The following is a 27,877-nucleotide window of genomic DNA, read 5'->3' on the forward strand; positions in this document are numbered from 1 at the left end:
CTCATCCCCACACAGCAACTCATCTCCACACAGCAACTCGTCCCCACACAGCAACTCATCTCCACACAGCAACTCATCTCCACACAGCAACTCATCTCCACACAGCAACTCATCTCCACACAGCAACTCATCTCCACACAGTAACTCATCTTCACACAGTAACTCATCTCCACACATCCACTCATCCCACACAACAACTCATCTCCACACAGCAACTCGTCCCCACACAGCAACTCGTCCCCACACAGCAACTCGTCCCCACACAGCAACTCGTCCCCACACAGCAACTCATCCCCACACAGCAACTCGTCCCCACACATCTCCTCTTTCACAAATACTTCAGTTCCTACTCACTCTGTGTCATCATACCCATCTGCCGCTAACATATATATATAGCTCTTCATATATCTGATATTGTTGCAAAGCAGCTTTACAAGAATCTGATAGCAGGTTAAAGAATCAAACAAAACAAAAAAAACAAGGGATTCATCGAAAAGAACATTAGATTTACAAGAACAGTACATTTACCTCAGCAGTGCTATTCTAGAAACAACACTCCCCAACTCACCAAAACAACATACAAACACACCACCGCACCAAACACTGCATAAAGACTCTGCACTCACACTTACACTGTGTGTAACACACTCCCCCGGCGTTAGAGATACAGTATGAATATAATAAGGGTACAGCAGGTCTGTGGGGGGGCTGATATGATCACTGGTTAATTAGTAATGAGCTGGGTGGAGGCGGTGGAGGCGGTGGAGGTGTTGGTGATGGTGACCGGATACAGTGACACTAATTAAACATGCAGAGATCCGGTGATCTGATATCATACCTGCCTTTATAATATTAGTAACAAATATAATGTAGTATACAGTGTTTTATTATTTCATAAACACATAAACAATTATTTAACACAAACCTGTACCAGAGCCTGTTCTTCAACCCTATTATTAGTGTGATTGCAGTATGCAATCACAGTATTGTTCTTCTTAAGTCTTATTCTTCTTCTTCTTATTATTATTATTATTAGCAACCGCCTAGCAACACCTTAGCAACCACCTAGCAACCACCTAGCAACACCTTAGCAACCACCCCGGATACCATAGCAACACCTTAGCAACCGCCTAGCAACACCTTAGCCACCACCTAGCAACCACCTAGCAACACCTTAGCAACCACCCCGGATACCATAGCAACACCTTAGCAACCGCCTAGCAACACCCTAGCAACCACCTAGCAACACCTTAGCAACCATCCCATATACCATAGCAACACCTTAGCAACCACCTAGCAACACCTTAGCAACCACCCCGGATACCATAGCAACACCTTAGCAACCGTCTAGCAACACCCTAGCAACCACCTAACAACCACCTAGCAACACCTTAGCAACCACCCCGGATACCATAGCAACACCTTAGCAACCACCTAGCAACCACCTAGCAACACCTTAGCAACCTCCCCGGATACCATAGCAACACCTTAGCAACCGCCTAGCAACACCTTAGCAACCACCTAGCAACATCTTAGCAACCACCCCGGATACCATAGCAACACCTTAGCAACCGCCTAGCAACACCTTAGCAACCACCCCGGATACCATAGCAACACCTTAGCAACCGCCTAGCAACACCTTAGCAACCACCTAGCAACCACTTAGCAACACCTTAGCAACCACCCCAGATACCATAGCAACACCTTAGCAACCGCCTAGCAACACCCTAGCAACCACCTAGCAACCACCTAGCAACACCTTAGCAACCACCCCGGATACCATAGCAACACCTTAGCAACCGCCTAGCAACACCCTAGCAACCACCTAGCAACACCTTAGCAACCACCCCGGATACCATAGCAACACCCTAGCATCCGCCTAGCAACACCTTAGCAACCACCTAGCAACATCTTAGCAACCACCCCGGATACCATAGCAACACCTTAGCAACCACATAGCAACACCTTAGCAACCACCTAGCAACACCTTAGCAGATACCAGCCAGCACTGCAATCACACTCGCAGTTTCTCCAGGAACTGCAATCTAGTTGTTATTGTTATTGTTATTATTATTATTATTATTATTTGGGTGGTTATTCTCAGCACTGCAGTGATTAGCATGGTGGTGGTGTGTGGGGTGTTTATAATGTTATACCTTTGACTGGTGATGTTGGGTAGATGTGTTGAAGGAACCTAACATTAATTTGATCTGTCGGCACCTCAGTGTGAGACCCCACACCTTGCAGTCAGTGATGGAGTGGGTGGAGGAGTGATGCTCAGGTGATGGAGGTCAGGTGATGGAGGTTAGGTGATGTCATGGCAACACAGACACTAGAAAGAAGCCTCACTGAGAGCTGGAGGGACTGTGTTGAGAAAATATTATTTATTAGCTAAGCTAACTTAGCTTTAGCTTTATTTTTCCTTTACCAACATAGCAGTATCAAAATAAATCTATGATTAGAATAGCACTGCTGAGGTAAATGTGTGATTAGAATAGCACTGCTGGACCCGTCCCAAACCCTAGTTCTAGTAAACAGTGTTGGTGTAATCTGTAGTGTTATAAAGTGATTTATTTAGCTCTTCAGGTTCTGGTGACAGATCTCTCTCTCATTAGTCCTCTGTGCCAGCTGGCACCTCTGCCCCTCGCCAGCTCCCAGTGCCAGCTCCCAGTGCCAGCTCCCAGATCCAGGCCATAAAGCCCAACTCACAACCAAGTCTGAACCCATTCAGAACCCAAAACAGAAAAGTTAATTTATTCGTTTTTAATCATAATTAGGCTTGTGTTTCTTTGTAGCTGAAAAACAGAGCAAAGATGGTAAAGCTGTAATACTCCTGCCACTGCTGCTGCCACTGCTGCTGCCACTGCTGCTGCCCCATCTAGCAGAGAGAGAGTGTTGTGCCAAATATGAACAGAATCATTCCTGCCGTGCTCCGCCTCCTGCTGCCCCAAACATCATCATCTGCTGCTTATATAACCGAGTATAACCGTGAGCAGAGCTGCCACTGATTACTCAGGGCTGGAGGAGCGAGGGGGCCGTCAGGACCCGGCTGCCGTTCAGCATCCGGCAGACGACGGCAGGAGTGGCAGCTCTCACTGACCTCAATACGCCATCGTCCCGAATCCACCGGGTCATCAGATGACCAGGATGTTTATTCAGAACCGTAATTCAGCCTGAACACGTCCTGCAGCCCCGCAATTACGCATCAGACACGCCAACAGCCACGCCAACACACGCCTACTGACACGCTAACAGCAATGCCTACTGACACGCTGACACACAAGCTAACAGCAACGCCTACTGACAAACCAAAAGACAGGCCAACAGCAACGCCTACTGACACACCAACAGACACACCAACACACACGCCAACAGACACACCAACAGACACGCCAACAGCCACGCCAAAGACACAGCAACAGACACGGCAACAGACACTCCAGCAGACATGCCAACAGACACACCAACAGACACGCCAACACACGCCAACAGACACGCCAAAGACACAGCAACAGACACGGCAACAGACACTGCAACAGACACTCCAACAGCCACGCCAACACACGCCAACAGACACGCCAACAGACACGCCAACAGACACTCCAACAGACACGCCAACAGCCACGCCAACAGCCACGCCAACAGCCACGCCAAAGACACAGCAACAGACACAGCAACAGAGACTCAAACAGCCACGCCTACTGATGCCAACACACACACCAACAGACACGCCAACCGGAGGAGAATTTGTCCTCTTCATAATAATTATTTATTAATTATACCACAGTTAGCTCCAACCCTGCAATGGGATTGGCTGAGAGGCATTCTATGAGGGCCGTTATCAGCCGGTAATGCACTTTAACTGAAGCTCTCCATGTATTACTGTATTACTCCACCACATACAGGTAACCTAGCAACGATGCAGCGCTTACAAGCCAAACAGTGCAGCTACAAACAAACAGAGCAGCAATGGAACTATTTTATTTTAATCTTTCAATAAACAGTGATAATGGAACTGTGGTATAATCACTATAATACACTCGAGGTTCATGTTATAACCTGTAATATTGGCACTGCTGTAGTGATCTACAGTACTCAGCCTGCAGTGCTAATATACACTTTTTAACACAAACCTCGAGTGTATTATTGCTTAATTATCCAATGGGAGGCTCGTACCTGTTTACTGAGATTAATCCAGGTGTTGAGCTGTGTTTTGATTAGGTAGTGTGTGCTGTATGTGTGTATAGATTATTCATTGGATCTCTAAAGAGATCTACTCCATCATTTACAGATTAAAGAACTGTCCAACTTCAGCAGATCAAACCGTCCGAACACTTTCATCCCAGTCGCCAAACTCAAACCCCCAACAGCCAATCATCAGTCAGAGATCAGTCATGCTAATTATCAGGAGACATGATGAAGAAATAAATCAGTAAAAAGAGGAGAAAAACAGTCCGAGTCCGGGGACTGATCTGTACTCAGTACTCAGGACACTGTGTTCCGGTAATGATGACAGTTCTCTCCATTCAGATCATCTCCACCTCATCCCTCAGCAGAACCGATACGATACATCAGAACCAGAACCAGAACCAGATCCAACATCAGAACCAGAGCCAACAGAGAAAGTTACTCCAACAAAATCAGGATAAACTCTTTAATAAAAACAAACACAAACAGCTTCTTCTGAAGTTCTATCACACAGTTCCACTGCTGGTGATATGGCCCTAAAATAATTTCACAGTATTTCAGGGAATTTTTGCGATAACAATATTCTTGGTGATAGAACTACATTGTATATAAATAATACACTGCATTTTGTAAAATTATTATAAAACAAAATATACATACATTTATTTTAATATAAATAAAGTAAAGTACCAACAAATGTGAACCACAGAACTAATGTGCAGCAAAGTTAATGCTGAATATAAACAAACTATTAAAATAAATACATTAAATACAGCAAAACTAATACAGAATAAATGCTTTTATTAATATTACAATACTATGATATGGAGTTTTTAATCATATTAAAATTATTTTAGATATTATTGCGTATGATATGATATGGAACACCCCTAGTACACACAACCCTAATATGTGTATGTACATACATATATATATATATATATACACACACACAGACACACACACAAACACATACACGCACACCTTGCACACACACACAGATCATGTATTTATACTATCGGTACAGTATATATATATATATATACCTCGCACTGAACAGAAACTACAACCCAGAATCTAGAACCCACACACACACCTCATATTCTCTCATTCTCACACACACACCTCCTCAGTCAGCAGCTCCAGGACCCCCAGCGGCTCCTTCACATCACACACACGCACACACACACACACACACACACACACACACTATATACACACACAGCAGGTGTGTGGGTTACCTGTTTCTGGGTGGTGCAGTGGGTCCGGGTTCTGGTTCGGCGCGCGCGGTTCGGGCTGAGCTCAGGTTAAACCCGCTGTTGGATCAGACGGAGATCCGGAGCTGCAGCCAAACCCAGCAGCACATCCCCCACCAGCACCAAGCCCCGCCCGCCGACACGCCCCCCGCACTGCGACTGGCCCGCGGTAACCCCGCCCCTGCGCTGGGATTGGTCGGCTGTGGCTCTGCACTGCAGGAAACAGGATTGGCTGGCAGTCTGTTTACTCACACTCTGACTGGCCAAAAGTATCCGGACACCAGTGATGGTATAGTTACTTTGAAAAAGTAATCCGATTACTGATTACTGATTACTCCTTTAAAAAGTAGCTTAGTTACTTTATGGATTACTTGATTTTAAAAGTAACTAAAGTTACTGTACAAGTTACTTTATTAGTTACTTTCAGCAGCTGCAGACACCACCTCCCGCCGCGGCGCCGCCTTAACATAAAAACTATAACCAGTTTTGCCAATACTCCCTTTACTGGAACATGCATTTTTAACAGCAACAATGTATCTCTAGACATTTAAAGTTGAACTATTTCCTGAAAAAATACGTTTTTTTTTTTTTTAAAAAGACAATTTCTCTTGAATTAACTTAACATAAATTATTTTTTTTTTATAAAAAATAAAATATGGTCTTTCTTGATTTCACTTTACATAAATACTTGTTTTTATAAAAAAGAAACATAAAGAAAGCCTTTCTTGACCTGACATATTTAACACTGTAAAACTGAACATTGAACTTGTTGTTCTCTGCAGGGCAGCAAGGAGTGGTTTTATAAAACAGAACCGTGTGGTTCTGGTAGATGGATCTACTGATGTCCGTCTAATGCTCAATGAATTCAGATGCTTTATTAACTAAGCTCCACCCACTGCTGACACACATGTGCAAACGCACAAACGCACACACACACACACTCACAGCTGTAGCCTTCATTTAATCATACAGTGATTCCACACATCACTTCCTCTTTAAATAATCAGGGAATATAGAAACTCCTTTAATCCTGATACTGAACTGCTGTTTGGTGTTTTACTGCTTCATTCAATATTATACTGTGGTAGTTATGCAAATGACTTGAGGTCACCTGGTCAGCTACAGGTGCTCCTTAAAGGACAAGAAAAAAAAACAGCTGAATATCTGAAGCTATAAATGCTGTAGCAGCGCCATCTCGTGGTCTGGAGAAGCAGCGCAACCACCAGGGCTTTCAGATTTCAGATCAGTAACAAACCTTACATTTCACTATAAGATAATTAAACAAAATAAAAATAACAAAGAAAATCCATTAAAAAAAATAATTATATGACTGAATCAGAAAATAATGTAGGTAATCCTAAAATGACGTTTGCTGTGTTTAATAAATACTAAAGTGTTTCCAAAGCTTCTCTCTATTTATCCCTGTGATCATACTATGATCGAGTTTATGTGAGTAAGATCATATTTGTAATCATATTTTATTAGAACATGAATATTTCTACATGAACATGATTAATACTGTTTAACAAAAGATTATTATTTAAAATATCATCAAAGTATTGTTTATTATTAATTATTTTCATTTTTAATCAAACCTTCATTACTTTACAGGGTGTTTTTACAGCTGTAGTTGGTTTCTCTGGTCTGAATCTGCTGATGAGTTTGTTTAGTTTGTTTTCACACAGGCATAAAACACTTAAACACACCAAAATGCTTCCCGTCAAACCACATGAACACTTTCTCTCCTCTGATTGGTCAGAGCTGCCTGGAACGGTAATCTCTGTACATACGGCTTTAGTTAATAGCTGCATTAATATTATCTAGGTAATAAATCAGGTTAAACTGCACCTGAACATTCTTACTACAGAGTAGTTCCCTATACTGTTTACATTGTATAGATGAAGCAACACACAAACAAACACATTTATTTAACACAGATTTAATTTCATTTTTCAAAATAAAAGTACACCATCACACACACACACAATATACAGTAATGTAAATATATATGTATTTACACAGTTCAGAGTTATGAGTGTGAAGCAGAACAAATCTATATACTGAATAAAAGTATAGGGCTCTCATATTTCAATATGAGAAATTATCATATATCATAATATATGATTTCATATAGTATGATATAGTAATCATATGATATATGATTTATATATATATATATAATAAGCATAAGGCTTATATGGTGACACAGTACACTGCAAAAATAGTTTTGAACAGTTGAATATATAAGATCCATTACCCAACCCTTATAACGTATATTAAATGTAACGAAATAAACATTGCAAAATAATTCACACACTGAAACACAGTAAATAGATGTAGATGTAATATAGTTTGATACTATTGTACATATTTTATTAAAACTGATTTATTGCATGTATTTCTTCAGTGTTTAACACACAAACCAGTTGGGTTAGATACACATAAGCAGAAGGAACAGTGCATAAAGTGTTAAACAAGGCACACAATTAGTGAAAATACAGTTATAATCAGTTCAAATCATTAAACAGTTACAACTGAGTTAAATATTCCATAATCAGACAGGTAGTGTAGTATCAGATCAGATGGAGTTATGAGGTTTTAGATGGATCTGAATAAGATATTTGAGTTCTTCTTCTTTATCCGGATTTGTCTCAATCGCGAGTGATCTGAAAAAAAAGAAAAATCACATCAATTTACATTAATCACCTCGTTAATTAATAAAAATACTCTTTTTAAAACATTTAAAATTAAATTAGGTTTAAAATGAAGTATCCATACAGGCAGAATATTATTGTTATTATTATTGTCTACTACAGTAAAGAACAAAAAAGTGAGGAAAAATCACAGATTTTATACATAATTCTATTCTCTTAATTCGACCTGTCCATATAGTGTCGCTCCAATTAGTATGATTCCTCTATAAACAGAATTCAGTCTATATTGTAGTGAAAAGATCACAGTGAATGGTGAATTAGCGTCATCTACACGACAGGGGGGTACAAGTGCAAAAATTCAAGCAGTTCAGTTTGGTGGTTTGATGGTTTGTGATCATCCATCTTCCTCTTGATTATATTCCAGAGGATTTCAATTTGGTAAAATCAAAGAAACTCATCATTTTTAAGTGCTCTATTTTTTTAGAGATGTATTTCTTAATGTAATTATTAAATTATTTCAGAAAAAATGCTAAAATCTGATTTAAGTCATTATGTCTCAACTCTTTTTTCCTTTATTTAAAAGTTCATGTCCTGTGTTTGTAGTGGATCTGTAATTGGTTGTGTAATTGGTTGTGTGTTTGTGTAATTGGTTGTGTGTTTGTGTAATTGGTTGTGTAATTGTGAGATATGGTGAGACATTACCTGGTGTGCAGGTCTTCATGCAGTGTCTCTTGTGGAGGAAGTTGTTACGGTTGCCACCACAGCCGCTGTATTGGAACATCTGGCAGCGTTTGACCCGCGGGTTAAAGGCATATCTCCTCTCTACCCGGTCACAGTTTCCCCGATCCACCGGACTCAGACACGGTTCTGGAGGAGTGAACTCTGAACACACAAAACATCACACTGTGTCAGACCTACTGCAGACACTACTACTCCAACTCGACTATTACTCTAATACAACTACTACAACTCTACAAAATGTGAAAAAGGTCAAGGGGTATGAATACATTTGCAAGCCACTGTATGTGTGTAGCTGTAGGTGGGTTTACCTTTGCTGGGTTCTGGGCGTGGCTGTCGCTGGGGCTGTCTGTTTGGGGCAGAGTCGATGAGTTCGTCTGTAATTAACAGAAGTTTAATAAGAGGTAATTATTCAGCCATTTACATTAACAGACACATTTATAATCCTAATACTTAAAGTTCACAGATTGTGGGAGGAGGAGCATCACTGGATATAGGAACTTCCCCGCCTTCTAGACTGTCCATCAGCCAACCACAGTCGCCTTCTACAGACTGTTTTCATCTTTAGTGATGAATCCAGGTTCTGTTTGAGATCTGATGGTCGAGTTTGTATAAATTTAGAGTCTCTTGGTTTCAGCTCTACAATTCTGCCTTTGTGCTGGACTGAAGAGTTCACAGTGTAAACTGCAGGTGTGATTAATGATCTGAGGAGCATCTCATACAGTGAGAGTCGGTCACTCCTAGTAGTGATAGGAGGAACATTACTAACAGTGATCTCAGTGATCTGTGCAGAACATCCTGCAGATCCATGTATTGCTGCTTTCTCTTCTGCAGAACTTCCAGCTGATAGCAGCAACATTTTTCAGCAGGATAATGTTCACCCACACACAGCAAGGGTTTCCCAGGAACACAGTCTCCACCAGATTGCAGCACTTCCTCGTCCTGCAGATCTCCAGATTTATCACCAATCCAGCATTTATGGAGCAGCTGGGACTCAGCTTCAGCTTCAACCTACGAGTGTAGAGCTACAGGATCTACAGGCCCAGCTGTAGCAACATCTGTGCTGCAGGATCCATACAGAACCCGTAGAACCTCCAAACCCAACCCTCTCAATCTCATCTTATATCCAGCATAGAGGAACCAACAGGGTTTAAACTAGAGACTCATTTTAGTTACAAAACAGTAATCCCCTAATAAACTTAATAAATATGTTATTATTATTATTTTACTATAATAGTGTAATCACTCTAATATATCATCACTATAGTTTACCTGGTTTGGGGGATTTTTCAGTACTGGTGTCAGGTCTGGGTCCATCAGTATCATTACCTGCTGTGATAAAAAAAAACAACTGTACTTTATTTTTTTGGTTAAAATGCTTAATCATCACCAAGTGCTTGTTTTTCAGCCTTTGTGGCCCTAATTGCCCCAAAGCTCTTTACTGCTCTACACATTCCACTGCCTTTTAGGATTATTTATGTGCTGGAGAAACATCTGAGTCTGCAAAGCCTGCTGGGAAAAAGCACAATTGTCTCCCTGGCAGCTCCTGGGTATCTTTGGCTCCGCTCCACTGGCTAAGGAGCCTCGTCTATAGAGCCGACAGTGATAATTAACACCACTGATTAAAAAACAAACCCAGTTTACGACTGGATTAACAGAGCCAGACGCGGGGATGAAGGTTATTCAGAGCAGAGAGGACAAAATGACTGAAAACTTTATTATATAAATATATTATATATGAATTATTGTCTCGACTAATAGATAAAAGTGGTCTAATTCTGAATTTTATGTTGTTTTAAAATTAAAATGTGACTTTGACATCAAATCATTTGCTGAGCAGAAGTGAAAAATGGATGACAGCAGTGAGTAAGGGGTTCAGTGGTGAGCTGACAAATGTCTCTGTTCCAAAAATATGTAATTTGACAGATTATCTGCAGATACTTGAGATGTGATGCTGTTTAGTGCATGGGTGTCAGTTTAGGAGATTAAACTGTTAAGATTAATGTCGGATATAATAACATAAAAAAGATTACTGTTTAAACTGACTTTGGGTCAGTTTTATCTGAATCTTGACTCTGTCAGTACTTTAGTTGTCAGTACTTTAGTTGTCAGTACTTTAGTTAACAGTTAACTGGACGTACGATGGCAACGATCTCGACACTCTTTGAGGGTTTTGAAGTTGTTGGCGTTTCCGAAGCAGCCACCATAGAAGAACCTCCTGCACTCCTGCTTCCTGCTGTCGAAGAAGTAGCGTGGCACCAGCCCCCGGCACGGACCCGGCTCGTCCTCCAGGTGGCAGGGACTCTTATTCTCTAAAGCGGAGAGAGAGGGGAAAAGTCTCAGGCTGTAAATCATGGGTTTAATAGCGGCTGCAGACAGGAGAGAGGAGAGTTTATGGGTTTGGGGAATTCTCACTCTGCTGAGAGTTTCCTGCACTGAATACTGAAACTCTGCACTACACAACATTAATACCAACAGAAAACACACAACTCCAGTTCTATACATTCAGAAATACACGTATAAAATGAAACTGATTGGGCAGAGGGTAATCCGAGGTTTAGACAGAAGCTGTGGGGGACAATAGTTAAGAAAATACTGATGGTGTAACAAATCTCTCTTCGATATGAAGGAGACTGAACGTAATGCAAGATCTTTATTTGATATAACTCAAAACAAACCAACCAAACACACCAAACTTACAAAACACACAGAACACACATTTACAAAAAACACACAAGACATTCACGCATAGGAATAATATATTGTGTGTATAAGAACATATGTATACAGTGTGTATAGTGTGTACCTGTTTTAAGAACACACTTTCACAAAAAACAGAGTTTGAGAAATAACCTAGAAAATGAGCCGAGCTCCTAACAGAACCTTTCCTCACTCACAGCAGCTCACATGCGCTGCTCATTCTCACCAGTAGAGGGAGACATTCCTCCTCCAATAGCATTTCCCCACTGCCTTTACCAGCTGAGCGCAGAGCAAATAGCCCTGCCCACTGTAGGTGAGTGATGACGTCAGGATGTAGTAAAGTAGTTTATTAGATCAGTCTCTAAACTTCAGTGTGAAACTGAACAAAACTAATCGATTAAATACAGAACAGAATATAATAGGATTCATGAAGGTTTAGTGTGAATCTAGAGGAGATCATTCAGAAGCTGATCGATCAATCAGGGCTTGATTATACACGATTAAACTAATCAATTACCTGGTTAAAAAAATAACTGAATATAATATACTTTCTTTACAGAGAATTTTGAAGGAAAGTCATGCATAATATAAACATGCTCCCTCTCCTTTAATATTAAACGTTTGTAATATTTATAATATTTGAATTGTTACTCAGTATCAGTCTGATGATGCAGAGTGTTTACTGCTGGTGAAATAGTGAACTGTGGTGAACTCCGCCCTCCTGCAGTGGAATCGTGTGTTAGTTCTCAGTAATGATGTGATAAGCAGGTTGTTGTGTTGGTGATTATTCTTTATGAGTTTATTATACAGAGGGGAAACGCCCTGCTGGTGAACTGAGAGCACCGTAAACCAGCGCCAAGGAATTTATATGGATATACCTGAGTGCTGAGATGAAGTTATAGACAATAGAATAGAGCGTATTATAGTACAATAGTGGAGATTTTTGTTTTTATTTTTTATAATAATGTTGTAAAATTAGCTGCTGAGGAAGACTTTTCTCTTCAATGTCTGTTTTTTGCTGATAATTTCCTCAAATTAATTAGACAATTACATTAATTGAGATAAACTTTGTTTTAATAGGCATGGAGATACGCTGTGTTCAAAATTTTTTGTTAAAATCTCTAATGCCTAATTAATCAACATTGAATTACATTATTACACTTGTGTTATTCTTATTCAGTAATTAGTTGATGGGATAGAAAAAATAAAAATATTAAAAATAAATTAATAAATTAAATTTATAGTTAGAAAAGATGCACTACTAGATGTGCCAACCTTGAAAATCTGGCAAAAGAGTTAATATAGACAGATTAAATAAATCAGATCATTATGGCATCATATACTGTACCAGTTCCTGTTTCTATTCATTATTTTAAAATATACTGTACTGTAGATTAATACTAAACAAAAAAGTGTTAAATAAACCAGATTATATTTTATATTTTAGATTCTTTAAAGTATCTCCTCTTGTTTAGATGATCAGTTTTGAACATCTCTGCTGGATTTTCTCAGTCAGTTTTATGAGGTAGAGTCTCCTGGAATTCAGGCTTTCAGTTAACAGCTGTGCTGAACTCATCAAGAGTTAATTACTTGAATTTCTTGTCTCTTAATAAAGTGTTTGAGAGCATCAGTTAAAGTAAAGTAGTGAAGAGGTAGAGTTACAGGTATACAGTGAATAGTGAATATTTCAGTAATGTTCGAATCCAGGTTATGAGAAGAAACAACTACTCAACTAAATAAAGAATAAACATTACAGGTCAGTCAATCTGAAAAGGAGAATTCTCCTCAAGTGCAGTCACTGGAAAACCATCAAAAATGAAATGAATAATGAATAATGATGAAACTGGCACTCATCAGGACTGCCACAGGAAAGGAAGTGCGAGAGTTTCCTCTGTTGTACAGGATAAATTGATCAGAGTTACCAGCCTCAGAAACAGCAAGTTAACAAATAGCTCCCCAGATAAGATTATTTTAGATGATTCCTTATGTGTTCCTTCAATGAATATAATAATGATGAAAATTAAAATAATGAGTAGAATAATAAAGTAAACAGAGGGACAGATACAGGACTACAGTGGATCTGATGGAGGAGAGTCTGATCAGGTGTTTGTGTGGGTTTAGAATGTATTTACAGAGTGAATTTATCTGCTGGATCTTTTAAATGCTATTTCTGTTCCTCTCCAGGTTCCTGATAAACAGAGTTAACCCCACCCACTCAGAGTCCCGCCCCCTCACCTCCACCTGCGGCTCTTACCTTTGACCACACACATCTCCTCACACTGTTCCAGGGTCTGGAAGTTGTTTGCGTTTCCCTGGCAGCCCCCGTACTCGAAGCTCTCGCAGCGACCCGAGTCGATGTCGAAGTAGAACCGGTCCTTCACCGCTTTACACGGACCCTCGTCCTTCTTCAGGGCGCAGGAGTGGTGGAAGATGTGGAGGCGGGGCTGCCCTCCATCTGCGGGGGCAGAGAGAGTGGCAGCGTTAGAATTCATCCACCAATAGAAATAATAAAACTCTTTAATGATGATTTGAGCGGGTCTTTAGCTCCTGACCCGAGCTTCTGTACCGTCACAGAAAAACAGGATTCTGGAGAATCAGAGAAGCTGAATAAAGATCTCAGACTGTTTACAGCTGATAAAATGCCCACCTGCCCTTCACCTGAACACCACGTAAACCACCCACGCTTCACACTCCACTCCAGAGTGATGCACAATAATAAAAGATGAAGGCTGATTCACTCCCACTTCAGTTGAGGGTTTAGACGCCTGATTAACCCTTTAACTCTTATCAAAGGTTTTTTTGCTCGCTTCTTCTGGATATTAATAATAATAAAAATGATTATTAAATGTTTAAGATCAGATCTGCAAAAAGAAAGAAAGAAAGATCTGAAAGAAGCCTCACAATGGTGTTTTAAAATGCTTTGATCTGATGTTCTGATCATCATTTAAACACTATATTTTCCAACATGAAAAACCTCATGTATAAAAACTTGTTTTTTCCGCTGGTTGTAGCTACTGCGCCTGAGCAGATCTCCACAGCGAGGCGGGTCCATCACTAGCACTCTGACCCTCTAAGGCTCTCGGCACAAGCAGCAATCTGATTGGCTCTTTTTGTTAAAGGGCGGGACTTTATCCTTGAATGGATGCAATGATTCATGTTGTGAGAAATCGCATTAATACTGCGGTCACTGGCGAGTCTAATCATTAATAACGACTTTGACTCCAGTGTGAAGCTAGAGGCGAGGTGGTGTGATTGGGTGAAAAGGCAGTGCTCTGATTGGTCGAAAGCAATCCGCAAGGGACACTCTGACTGGTTTATTTCACGTTACACCCAAAATTAACCACACCCATAATTAATTAAGAGAATTAGTCCATGCCTTTTGTGCTTCTTTTTGAGCTGTGCAAGGTGTACTTTTCCCATCGTTGCGACAGCAAAGACACACTGACACGCCATAAATCAAGCTGCACGATGCATGATTAATGGCTCACCTATAGATCACTAAAATATAGCCCTTTCAGTTTCAGCATAGCTCCAAAAGTGTTTGGACGGCATTTTGCAGGTGCTGCGCTGTACGTCCATTTGTTATTAGAATTAAAACACATATGTATTAGAATTATATTAAAGTAAAGACACTTTTGTACCTTTTTTAAGGTGTAATAGTGAATAAATACTTTATATTGTATAAAAAATCTGCATTTCAATTAATTATCTGCAACACCACTCTATTAGTAAATGAGATTTGTTTCTGTAATGCAGATTTAAGCTGATTCAGTCTCTGATTCTATAAATGTTCTGGTTTATAAATGTAAATGATCAGATTCTGGCGTTAGTCCAGCGTCCCCATATGGGCTCATCTCTAGTGAACAAGTGAACGGGACAGAAAACGCCGGCAGCTCTTCAGCTGAAAGCAGAAAAACATATGGAGGAGAGAGAGAAGATTCGTCCTGCTGAAGAGTCTCACTCTGGTCCAGACGCAGGAGGAAAACAGGACGTTCCACTGATCGATTTCACCATTACAACTTCACAACATCCTTCACTTTTCACCAGAGTTCTCCCAGCATTCACTATTCCCCACACAGCTACAATAACCTGTACAGCACACACACACACTGTTCACTATTCCCCACACAGCCACAATAACCTGCACTGCACACACACACACACACTGTTCACTATTCCCCACACAGCTACAATAACCTGTACTGCACACACACACACTGTTCACTATTCCCCACACAGCTACAATAACCTGTACTGCACACACACTGTTCACTATTCCCCACACTAATGCTCTGTAGTTTATGTGAGTGTGATTAAAGTGTTGCCAAAAATTGTATACTCAGTACTTGATACTCAATCCTTAGTACTCCATACTTCATATTTAATACTCTATACCTAATACTCAATCCTTAGTACTCCATACTTCATATTTAATACTCTATACCTAATACTCAATACTCCATACTCCATACTCAATACTACATACTTGATACTCGACACTCAATACTTAATACTCCGTACTCTGTACTCCATATTCAATACTCAATATTTAACACTCTATACTGAAATTTGCAACATACATTCTTTCTGTTTTATTGGTTGGATTACAGATTTGATTTTCTGGTGTAAAACTTTTGGCACAAAATTAACTCCATTGATTTTAGTGTATAATATTTTTAAACTACATCTCAGTGTGAGAACATGGTGAACATGGTCAGCATGGTGAAATAATACTCAGTCCCAGCATGAATATTGAAGCTCTTTTACTTCCTGGAGGAAACGTTATTCAGAGTCATTTTTGCTCAGAGTGACGTAAAGTTGAGTTTTAGTAAATCAGTAACTCTTTAATCATGACGGGATTTCCCTGATAGAGGAACTGATCCCAGTGAGGACTGGAGCTCATTAACCTATTAATACCTTAATAAAAAATAAATTAATAAAACATAAAAACTAATAATAATAATAATAATAATAATAATAATAATAATAATCTGCATTAGCTATAGAATGACCTACAGATACAGTAACTCTGACCTCTGATCAGGAGTCACATTTTCTAATATCCAACCAATCAGTCAGCAGGATCAGTCCAGAGTACAGGACACGCCCACCTCACCTGCGCAGGTAACCCGCTCTGAGCCGGGCAGGTAAACGTTAGCAGGAGAAGAGTGGAATTAATTTAATAAAATTAGACGTAAACAGGCTGTAAAACATCATTTTACCTACGAATTTTAACTATTTTAGAGAAAGATTTACATCATATATAGAATTAATAAATTCTTGATTATAAACCCACTGCTGTGCTCAATTTATCACCAGCAATGACTTTACTGATATCACCTTTTAATTTGAAGTCAATAAAGCAAAGCTTATTTATTAATATACAATATTTAATTGTTTAGATGAGTTAACTGGTCAGAATGTTCTGGCTGTTTACTGGATTTAAAGGTCAGACGGTCAGACTGGAGGCTGTTTACTGTTTACACACACACACACACACACACACACACACACACACACACACACACACACACACACACACACACACAGTCCAGAGTCCGGTCCGGTCAGTGTTCTGGTTCTGCTGACGCTCTGATTCCCGGATTCTCCGGCTAACAGGCTAACACATCAACACATCCCCAAAACCACCCAGATCTGACTGATTCACATTTCATATTATTTTTAATATTTTGCACATTTCACAATATTATACAATAACTCAGGCCATGAAAACAGTTTATCAGTTAAGCTGATTATAATTAATGCAGTGAATACAGAACAAAACACACAGATATACTGAATATTTGGCAACCAAATATAACTATTCAAAATACCAAAAACAAAACAAACGAATAAACGAAAAGACTGAATAATGTTTACAGAACAATCACTTAATTATATGACGAAAGAAGAAGAAAGAAAACCAGCTGTTAACAAGCTGAAAGATAAAAGCTGAACAGGACTCGGATATTAACGCTAAATGCAGGACTGTGAGTAAAATTCACTCAAGAGTTTCATGTAGTTAATTTTAGTTTTTTTGTTCAGTGAATCTCTAATAATATTGTTTATTGCATTTATTTCTGGGACAAGAGAACATCAAAATAATAATGTATAAATGTTTCCTCATAGATGCCTCATAAATCTTCAAATAAAATTCAGCTGAACGTTTATTAAATGTAACTGAACTGAAATGTGAAAGTAAATTATTCTGATTCTACACTCTACACCTCTAAACTCTAATCATAATATTTTAGGTTTAGGTTTAGTTCCGCTGCATTTAATAGACGTTCAATTTGAATGTTAGTTGAACGTCTGAGTTTTCTGTTTATTTGGACCGTCCAAATAAAGTGATATCAAAGGTAACACGACAATAACATGTATCTCCACACAAGAGTTACTATATCTAATCTTATGATTGACAGTGCCTTGGAGGCGGAGCCGACAGCCGTTTACAGATCTACTCCTGTTTGTGCATTTGTTTGCTTATTTATTTGTTTACTTGTTTGTTTGTTTGTTTGTTTGTTTGTTTGTGAAGCTGATGATACGGTGGTGTTAATCCCCCCCCCCCGGCTCCCAGAATGCACTGGTTATCAGCGGAACCTGAAATCCCTTCGGACCCAAACCCTGTTTTTCTCCTGCAGCTGAATGATAACAACAACAGTAACGGCAGCACTAAATCCTTCAGCGCCGTGAACAGAACCGCGCCCGGCTGAACCCGGCCCAATTACCTGAACTCGGCACCCGCGGCTCCATGAAACCAATAATCCGGGACAGTCCAATTAATCACCTCCGGGCCTCGGGTCAGCGCACCGCACTGAGCGCCGGGCCGCAGGACATACGGCAGCACCTGAACCAGGCATACATTAAACAGTACATCGGTACCAGTACAACTACAGGACCTCAGAACCACAGAACCACAGGACCTCAGAACCACAGAACCACAGGACCTCAGAACCACAGAACTGCAGGACCTCAGAACCACAGAACCACAGAACCTCAGAACTGCAGAAACGCAGAACCACAGAACCACAGAACCACAGAACCTCAGAACTGCAGAAACGCAGAACCACAGAACCACAGAACCACAGGACCTCAGAACTGCAGAAACGCAGAACCACAGAACCACAGAACCTCAGAACTGCAGAAACGCAGAACCACAGAACCACAGAACCACAGGACCTCAGAACCACAGAACCACAGAACTGCAGAAACGCAGAACCGGTCCCGGCCAGACAAACCAGATCTTTATGACCCGCCGGCGTCCAGCAGAACCGAGTGAAGAACCTGCAGAACTGAGGAGATGGATCTTTATCTAGTCCTGAAGTTTTGGGTCAGAACCCGGCCCACACTGCCGGAACCAGTGATCATGTAGAGAACAGAGATCTGAGGTCCGAAAAGCTGAAGAGTAAAAACCTCACCAAGCTGCTCCGGTTCTGAACAGTCTGGACTCATTTTTAATTTAATAAATATATACAGTATTTATTTATATATTTATACTTTAGTCTTTAATAGTGCATAATAATAATATATACTATAGGCACCAGATATAAATTGCCTTCTTTATATTATTATTCTATAACACTATGGATCACGATACAGGGGTTATCATTTAATATATCAGAATATATCATTATACTGTAATCAATATTCTTATTTATAAAATCTGAGTAATAGAAAACACTGCCCTCTCCGCTTCTGACACCAAACTAGACTAATAACTAATAATCAATATAATTTAAAATTGATACAATATTACAAAACTGAATATCACAATTCAATCAATATTTTATCAATAATATGTGTTTACAGAAACTTTATAATCTGATTATTACAGAACTTCAAAGTTTATCAGTTTTCTCATCAACAAATGTGTTTGAATTAATTTGGGTAATCAGATAATGATTAAACTCAGACTTTATATGAATCAGGCAATAATCAGATTTTTGCTTTACAACCAGCCAATAAACTCACAGAATAAGAATTCATGTAAACATCACATAAAAACCGACCTTAGCATAGTGTGCATGCCCTGAGAAATCTAATTACCAAGCTCAAATCCATCTCTCTTTATCAGATTTATTAATCAGATTTATACTGCTTAATCTTATTTAATAAATTAAGAGTTTTCAGTAAATAATTCCTGTAAGCTGCGGCCCTTCAGTAAAGTAAATAACTGAATCATTCTGCTGTTTATTGTCGAGTGAAAGGTTGAGTCTGATTACAAAGAAAACAAGTTCATATTCATAAAGTTTTAAGAGTTCAGAAATAATCAATATTTGGTGGAATAACCGTGATGTTTTTTAATCACAGTTTTTTTTCATGCATCTTGGCATCATGTTCTCCTCCTCCACCAGTCTTACACACTGCTTTTGGATAACTTTATGCTGCTTTACTCCTGGTGTAAAAATTCAAGCAGTTCAGTTTGGTGGTTTGATGGTTTGTGATCATCCATCTTCCTCTTGATTATATTCCAGAGGTTTTTAATTTGGTAAAATCAAAGAAACTCATCATTTTTAAGTGGTATTTTACATTTCCAGAGCTGTATATCGGGGCCAGAGCGATACTCAGATTTCTCCACTGATGAAGGAAGAGTGAATTACTCTTACTAAGCTGTTAATACTGACCTTTTATACAGTGTACTAACATAGTTATAAAATAGTCACACATATTATTCACTGGATATATAGGATTTTTTAATATGAGGCCCTCTGTTATAGTTATAGTTATAGTTATAGTTATAGTTATAGTTATCCCTGTAGCACCTTTTCTCTCTCTCTCCCGGGTTTAATCAGAGGATCCTGACTGGAGCTTTATACACAGTAAATCACCCAGACTGCAGTTCACTACTGTTCGCACCACTACCACTACCCCCAATAATACAGTGTTAAACTGAATTAAAACAAATTAATTTGAGCATTAAGCAGAAAAAATAGAGATGAAACTGGTGAAATGAAGCAGAGACAAAACTAGATTTACTCAATTACCCATTTCCCCATTTTCCAATTATAAAACCAGATAATTTCACTGTGCTGAGATATTACACTGAACACTCCAATAAACTTAACACTTAAACATTAATATAGGTTTAACAGATCTGGATGAAGAGATTTATCTGGAGAGGGCTTTTATTGAACGATGAGAAGCCGGAATAAAACCAGCTGAAATGAAACAGGAGAAACTCCAGTAAAGCAGAGATAAACTACATTTCTATGTATTTTTTACTGCATTAATGGGAATTGTATTGTAACGCTGTTAAACCAGCAGTGTAAAATATCTGTATATTTGTAAATAAAGCTGGTAAATAAAGACGAGCTCTGGGGTTTAGAGCTGGTGTTGATGGACAGGAGCAGCCGAGAGAAAAGAACATAAGTAAGCCCAGCAGCGTGGGGGGTGGGGGGGGGTGGGGGTTGAGGTGGTGGGGGGGGGGGGTGGAAAATATGAAGCTGAATATTGGTGTAAGTATGCTGGAGCGTAGCAGAGCGTAGCAGAGCGTAGCGGCTGTAAACGCTAAATGTCAGTGAGGGGAAATGATCTCAATACAGATGTTACAAACAGAGATGATCCGATGATGATGATGATGATGATGATGATGATGATGATGATGATGAATTTATCTACAGAATAGATTCAGACTCTTCATCAAACACAAAGATCTATACGGATTTCCTCTGGAATTATTTACACCCACTGCTCACACAGCTATATTCTCACCAGTTTCAGTCCCTTTCTGAACCAGACATTTAAGGGCTCTGTCACTTTTATGCAAATACGCTGTTGCTGGCCACCCCCCATGTTTACACTGAGCGTTTACCACACAAACAAACAAGTTAATGATTAGCTGAGATAGAAGCACACAACTCATTATTTTAATGTTCTTACATCTCCCTCATCTGCTGACTCACCATAAACAGTCAATATAGATCCCTCCCTCATACGAAGTCTGCTGGCTAATCATAATGCTGTGTACTGTCTATGGTTCAGAAGCTCAATGGTGTTTCTTCAACTGATAAAGTGAGTGGTGTTTGATGGGTGAGGGGTGGAGTCAGGGTGGTTCTATGCAGGTTTCCTTATAGTGATGTCACAATTAGGGAGGAGCATTCAATCTGCTCATATTACCATGATTCCTGACACTTATAGTTTATAGGAACAGAGAGACACAAGTGGAAATACATAAACTGTGATTTTAAATATCATATTTTCCAGTTGAAGCTCATTTAACGGCACTGATATAGTTTTAAGACAGTAGCATGATAATGAATTTATTTTGTTTGTGTTTAAGTACTCAAATTATAAATCACACATAAATTACAAAAACATTTTTTAAACAAAGTCTACATACCGGCTTATTCACGTTAAAAGTCTCTTTTTGTGAAGAGGAAATATTAAGAGCAGCTAAAATTATGGGGGTTATTATATATATATATATATATATTGTACAATTAATTAACGTAATTATCGTGACAGACACAGATATTTATTCAGCAAACTGCAGCTTAAACAGTGAGTAAATGCCACATACAACATTTTTACAAAGCACATAATTTCTTTCCCTTTTTTAAGGTTTTGTTGCGCAAAACAATAATTGAGTCTTTTGTCCATCAGAAATTACCAAAGAATCAGCCAATGAAACAGTAGCTGAGATATTAGGACATGGGAGCACTAAGAGCCAATGAGGCAAATTAAAAGCTCATTTTTACTAATTTAATATTATTTAAAACACTTTTATAATTAAAATAAATTACAAAAGCAATTATTTTATAATATAATATTTTATAATATTAGACCTCTTCTTTTGTGTTCATCAGAGACAGTAAACAGAACATAATTCAGGTCTAAAAGGGTTGATTAGCTTTAGTTGCTAAGCTAAAGGTGCAGTAGTGAGGATGATGATGAGGAGGAGGAGGAGGTGATGAAGGCGTGAGGAGATGGTATCTGAACTTTACTCTGGTAGAGATGGAGCCGGTGAGTCACAGTTGGGATCAGACCGCCTTTATGATCAGATCTGAAATCTGAACCTGCCGATCCCAGAACAAACAGAGGACTGGTGCCAGCGGCAGCCTGCCACGACTCGACCTCATTCCTACACAACTACAGCGAACTCCCGCCACTCATACAGCCGGCAGGAGGCATGACGGGTCACGCTGTAATCCACACTCTACAATACAATACCTGCAGAACCCCCACCTCACCTACCCCACCTGCCCACCCACACACCTCCACCACCTGTACCAACACGCACAGCTTCACCCGCACACACAAATTAATACTTCATCAGCAGCAGCAGCAGCAGCATTTAACCCAGAAATCAGATATAAAATTTACCTGGAACGATAAATAAATATATATTTAGAACTCGTCACTGAAGAGGAGTCTGTGTCAATCTGGTACGACACCACTGTAGTGTTATTGGTGATGTTAGCAAGGTGATATCTGTGATTGTGGTAAAGGTCTGTGTGCACGTAGCCCTGTGTTGTACAGCCATCTGCCAATAGTGCTGGCACTATGCCAGTCTACAGTGTATTTTCACTCCTTCCTCCTGCCTGGTTTATACAGCAGCAGAGCTTCTGAATATATCTACACTGATGGCGTGGTGTTCTGGAGTATTCAGGGGCTCCGAGTGGTCCAGTGGTCTAAAGCTCAGACACTATGATCAAGAGATTGCCAGTTTGAATCCTGTTTATGCAGCTTGCCATCAGCTGCCAGAGCCCTGAGAGAGCACAGTTGGTCTTGCTCTCTCTGGGTGGGTACAGTACAGTAGATGGCGCTCACTCTTTCCCCTCATCACTCCTATTTTTACTGATACTTAGGAAAATAAACAGTGTGAATCTGTACTTAACGAACTGGCAGGTCTGTGATTATTAGTGTAATAAATAAAGTAGGAGATTATGAGGTTAATAAAGTGAACTGGTCAGCAGTGCTGGGAATAAAAGTGAAAATGATAATAAAGGGTTTTATGGTAAATGTCCTGCGGCGGGCGTCTCTCTCTCTCAGTGGGTTATCTCATTTCCTGTGAGTGTGGGGAACCCCGACCACAGCTTTGAGTTCCTGCAGGAAGAACATCGTCTACGTTCCTTTAGATAAGCTCTTCCAGCGTCTACAACTCATAAACACAGCCGTATCAGTCCGACCAGTACTTCATATACGCACCAACAAAACCGCCACTACACTTCCATTAAACCAAGAAAAACACACAATGCTCAATAATTTTTTTTTGCTTCTGAATATATCTACACTGATGGGCGTGGTGTTCTGGAAATGAGGTGTGTTCAGGTACATTTCTGGAGTTTTATCTTGTTTATCTTGGTAACAGAAAACACAGGAGCTCCACTGACTGAATACAACCTAGACAGACGCCAACAGTCAGACGTTCATCGCTATCTCGGTAACACAGGCGCCGTGCCGAGCCGAGCGTACACCCCCACTTATTACACACACATGAACACACAGCAGCACAAACCCAACTTTTACATCAACAATAAACAGAATAGTAAATAAAATAACATTGCTGTTCCCGTAAATGAGCTGCTGGAGCTCCTTCACAGCGTCAACCAGCAGCTCAGTTTCCTCTGCTGAGAAGAGTTTGTTGGACACGTCCAGGTAGCTGCACCGTTACAATAGCAATCCACCAAAGTCAGAGCTCACCTGACTCTACTCTTAAAGAGAATGATGAGCAAGAGGCACTCTGATTGGTTTATTATTTCACGTCACGCTCAAAATGAATAAACCACGACCCTTATTAATTAAGAGAGTTAGTACATGACTTTTGCGTGTTTAAGCTGTGCAAGGTGTACTTTTCCTGTCGTTATGATTGCAAAGACACACTGACGCGCTCTAAATCATGCTGCACTGTGCATGATTGATGGCTCACATATAGTTTACACAAAATATAAAGGCCATTAACTGACAATTCAGATGAAATATATCATAAAATAAAGGAGTACTGTAGGAAAGTATTCTCTGTATCTGTTCAGATCAGTGTGAATAAACACTGCTGTGAAGGAAAGTTAAAAGTTAAAAGAGGAAAAACTTATGAAAGGGAATTTCCCTTCACTCAGTATCATTTTCCACTTTAATGCATGATCTCATTTCGTGTGTCTAAAGGCCGAATCCGCTGCATGGAAGCGTCTCACTTCCCCTTCAGTAGCTTATCTTCTTATTTCCTGTCAGATCATGGGAAACTCCTGAGCTCTGCATCATTAGCGCTGAGACGGATTATAAGCTGCAGTTTTTCACAGAATCCAGTAAAAACACTTTCAGTTTTACTGTTAGATTTCTAGTAAATAACAGTGACTCATATTTAAATAATATTAATATGCAATATTATATTATTAATATGTATTACATGTACATATATTGTATTACATACAGCTCTGTAAAAAATGAAGGTCACACTTCAGTTTCTGAATCAGTTTCTCTGATTTTGCTATTTATAGGTTTATGTTTGAGTAAAATGAACATTGTTGTTTTATTCTATAAACTACAGACAACATTTCTCCCAAATTACAAATAAAAATATTCTCATTTAGAGCATTTATTTACAGAAAATGAGAAATGGCTGAAATAACAAAAAAGATGCAGAACTTTCAGACCTCAAATAATGCAAAGAAAACAAGTTCATATTCATAAAGTTTTAAGAGATCAGAAATAATCAATATTTGGTGGAATAATCCTGATTTTTAATCACAGTTTTTGTTTTCATGCATCTTGGCATCATGTTCTCCTCCACCAGTCTTACACACTGCTTTTGGATAACTTTATGCTGCTTTACTCCTGGTGTAAAAATTCAAGCAGTTCAGTTTGGTGGTTTGATGGTTTGTGATCATCCATCTTCCTCGGTTCTGATTATGACCTATATATAGACCCAACATAAAACCAGCGCTGTGCCTGAAACACCAAACACTTTTACCATAATGTAATAATTACACATAATCACCCACATTACTTCCCTCTCTCCCTTTTTCTCTCTCCATCTCTCGTTGCTCTCTTTCTTTCTCTCTCTCTCTCTCTCTCTCTCTCTCTTTATCTCTCTCTCTCGCTCTCTCTCTCTCTCTGATTAAAGTGTGTGATGGTAAATGGGTATAGAGCCGCAGGTTTTAGTAGTAATTAAATTTCTCTGGACGTTGTGATTGGATGATTAGTGATTCTGATAGCAGTGATTAATTTTTCCAGAACAAAAAGCCTGAAGAGGAAGCAGAGGTAAATGTATGATTAAAATAGCACCGCTGAGGTAAATGTGTGATTAGAATAGCACTGCTGAGGTAAATGTGTGATTAGAATAGCACTGCTGAGGTAAATGTATGATTAAAATAGCACCGCTGAGGTAAATGTGTGATTAGAATAGCACTGCTGAGGTAAATGTGTGATTAGAATAGCACTGCTGAGGTAAATGTGTGATTAGAATAGCACTGCTGAGGTAAATGTGTGATTAGAATAGCACTGCTGAGGTAAATGTGTGATTAGAATAGCACTGCTGAGGTAAATATGTGATTAGAATAGCACTGTTGAGGTAAATGTATGATTAGATGATTGTTTGTGTTTGAAAGTCTAATGGTATTTGTGTTATAGTGCAGGCGGTGCTCGGTGTGATGGGCACACCGAGCGTGACGGTAACGGCAGTTCCTAATTTTAAACCCCTCCCCCAAATTATTCCACAAACTGGGATAATACTAAACACCCCCACCATCGCTCATGAGAAAACCAGAGCCGGCTCTGTGAGATTGGACTGGGTCCAGACGGTGAAGAACAGCTGAAGTGTGGTGTTAGATACGGTGGGGTGGCGTGAACAGTGGTGTGGAGAATAGTGAACAGCTGGCCAATAGGGAACCTGATCAGGAACCTGCCTCTCAGATTAAGTAGGGTTTTCTACACTCGCCCCCCCAGACTGAACTGAAGCAGCCGCTGTAAAGATGCTGTAAACCTGAATATGGTCCTGATAAAAGTTCTGGTCTCAGTCTGAATGAACTGAATCATGATCCGGTTAGTTTACAGTGTAAAACTCTTTACTGGAAGGTTCTGATTTTATTCAGATTAATTACAGTAAGTTTATAGAGTCAGTCTATCATCACCCATTAAACAATAGAAGAAGAAAAAGAAGAGGTGTTGTGCTGAAACCCGTCCCACCAAGGTGAGGCAGAAGGTACCATAGTATTCAGGCCAGAACAACCAGACTGATGAACAGTTTCTACCCACAGGCAGTCAGGCTTCTGAACAAACACACACACACACACACACACACACTACACTAAACACTACACTTTACACTACACTACACTACACACAACACTTTACACTACACTACACACACACACACTACACTACACTAAACACTACACTTTACACTACACTACACACACACACTACACTACACTAAACACTACACTTTACACTACACTACACACACACACACACACACTACACTACACTAAACACTACACTTTACACACACAAACACACACTACACTACATTAAACACTACAATAAACACTACATTAAACACTACACCAAACATTACACTAAACACTACACACACACACACACTACACTTTACGCTACACACTAAACTTTACACTACACACACATATATACTACGCAACACTACACTACACTAATCTTTACACTACACACACACTACAAACTACACTTTACAGTAAACACTACACTACACTACTCTATACTACACTTTACACTACACTTTATACTACAAACACACACACACACACACACACACACACACTACACACACACATTTCCACAGCCCAGTCCCACCGTTTTCTATTAGAGAGAATGCTGTAATATAATATAATATAATATAATATAATATAATATAATATAATATAATATAATATAATATAATATAATATAATATAATATAATATAATATAATATAATATAATATATTAGGGATATAGTAACTCTTACCTCTGATATATTGTCCCCAGCTCAGTCCCAGCAGCAGCAGTAAAACCAGCACACTGAGCACACTCATCCTGCTCACAACTACCTCACTACTGTTCACTCCAGCCTGAACTTCAACTTTTAGCCACAAGCCACGCCCCCTGACCCGCCCCCTGAAACGCCCCCTCACTTCCTCCTGATAAGAGCTGAGCAGGGGAGCAGGGTTAGTGTTACACTGCAGAGAGACTCAACACTCCCCTACATTATACTATATTACACTAATTATAGTAATATTATATTATATGTTTATTTATAGTGCAGTGTTTACAGCTGATAAGAGAGTGTTGTGTTAATAAAATAAAGATTAATTTTTTAAATAAGATCCTCAGCTTGTATAAATACTGTAGATGCTGTGAGTTTAGATATGACCTCAGTGATGGATGCAGA

The 27,877-nt window shown here is 39.4% G+C and overlaps 2 protein-coding genes across 4 annotated transcripts in view; both read right to left on the reverse strand.

Moving 5' to 3' along the window:
• The window catches only part of calcrla (calcitonin receptor-like a), a 31,950-nt gene extending 26,391 nt beyond the window's left edge, over positions 1 to 5,559 (reverse strand). For both annotated transcript variants that reach the window (XM_022680460.2, XM_049484667.1), the window contains exon 1: positions 5,430 to 5,559. The gene's annotated coding sequence lies outside the window, so the exon portion shown is untranslated. The remainder of the gene's footprint in view (positions 1 to 5,429) is intronic.
• Positions 5,560 to 7,367: 1,808 nt separating this feature from the next.
• Positions 7,368 to 27,555, reverse strand: tfpia (tissue factor pathway inhibitor a). 2 transcript variants are annotated; one of them, XM_022680459.2, is made up of 7 exons: positions 27,455 to 27,555; positions 13,791 to 13,991; positions 10,978 to 11,148; positions 10,109 to 10,165; positions 9,148 to 9,213; positions 8,801 to 8,980; positions 7,368 to 8,110 (listed from the first exon to the last, which is right to left on the reverse strand). In XM_022680459.2, exons 1-7 carry the CDS (start codon positions 27,519 to 27,521, stop codon positions 8,043 to 8,045), a joined length of 810 nt encoding a protein of 269 aa, XP_022536180.2. In that variant the 5' UTR covers positions 27,522 to 27,555; the 3' UTR covers positions 7,368 to 8,042. The 2 variants fall into 2 exon arrangements, with proteins under 2 accessions (XP_022536180.2, XP_022536179.2); XM_022680458.2 differs by having other exon boundaries at positions 10,109 to 10,168.
• Positions 27,556 to 27,877: the final 322 nt, after the last annotated feature.

This window comes from Astyanax mexicanus, chromosome 11, assembly GCF_023375975.1.
Source record: "Astyanax mexicanus isolate ESR-SI-001 chromosome 11, AstMex3_surface, whole genome shotgun sequence".
NCBI lineage: Eukaryota > Metazoa > Chordata > Actinopteri > Characiformes > Acestrorhamphidae > Astyanax > Astyanax mexicanus.

Coding starts and splice junctions, on each gene's coding strand:
- tfpia (XM_022680458.2), bottom strand. CDS start 27,521: ATGAGTGTGCTCAGTGTGCTGGTTTTACTGCTGCTGCTGGGACTGAGC. Junction 13,992..27,454: donor CTGGGGACAATATATCAGAG/GTAAGAGTTACT, acceptor CTGCCCCCGCAG/ATGGAGGGCAGCCCCGCCTC. Junction 8,981..9,147: donor ACGCCCAGAACCCAGCAAAG/GTAAACCCACCT, acceptor TTGTGTGTTCAG/AGTTCACTCCTCCAGAACCG.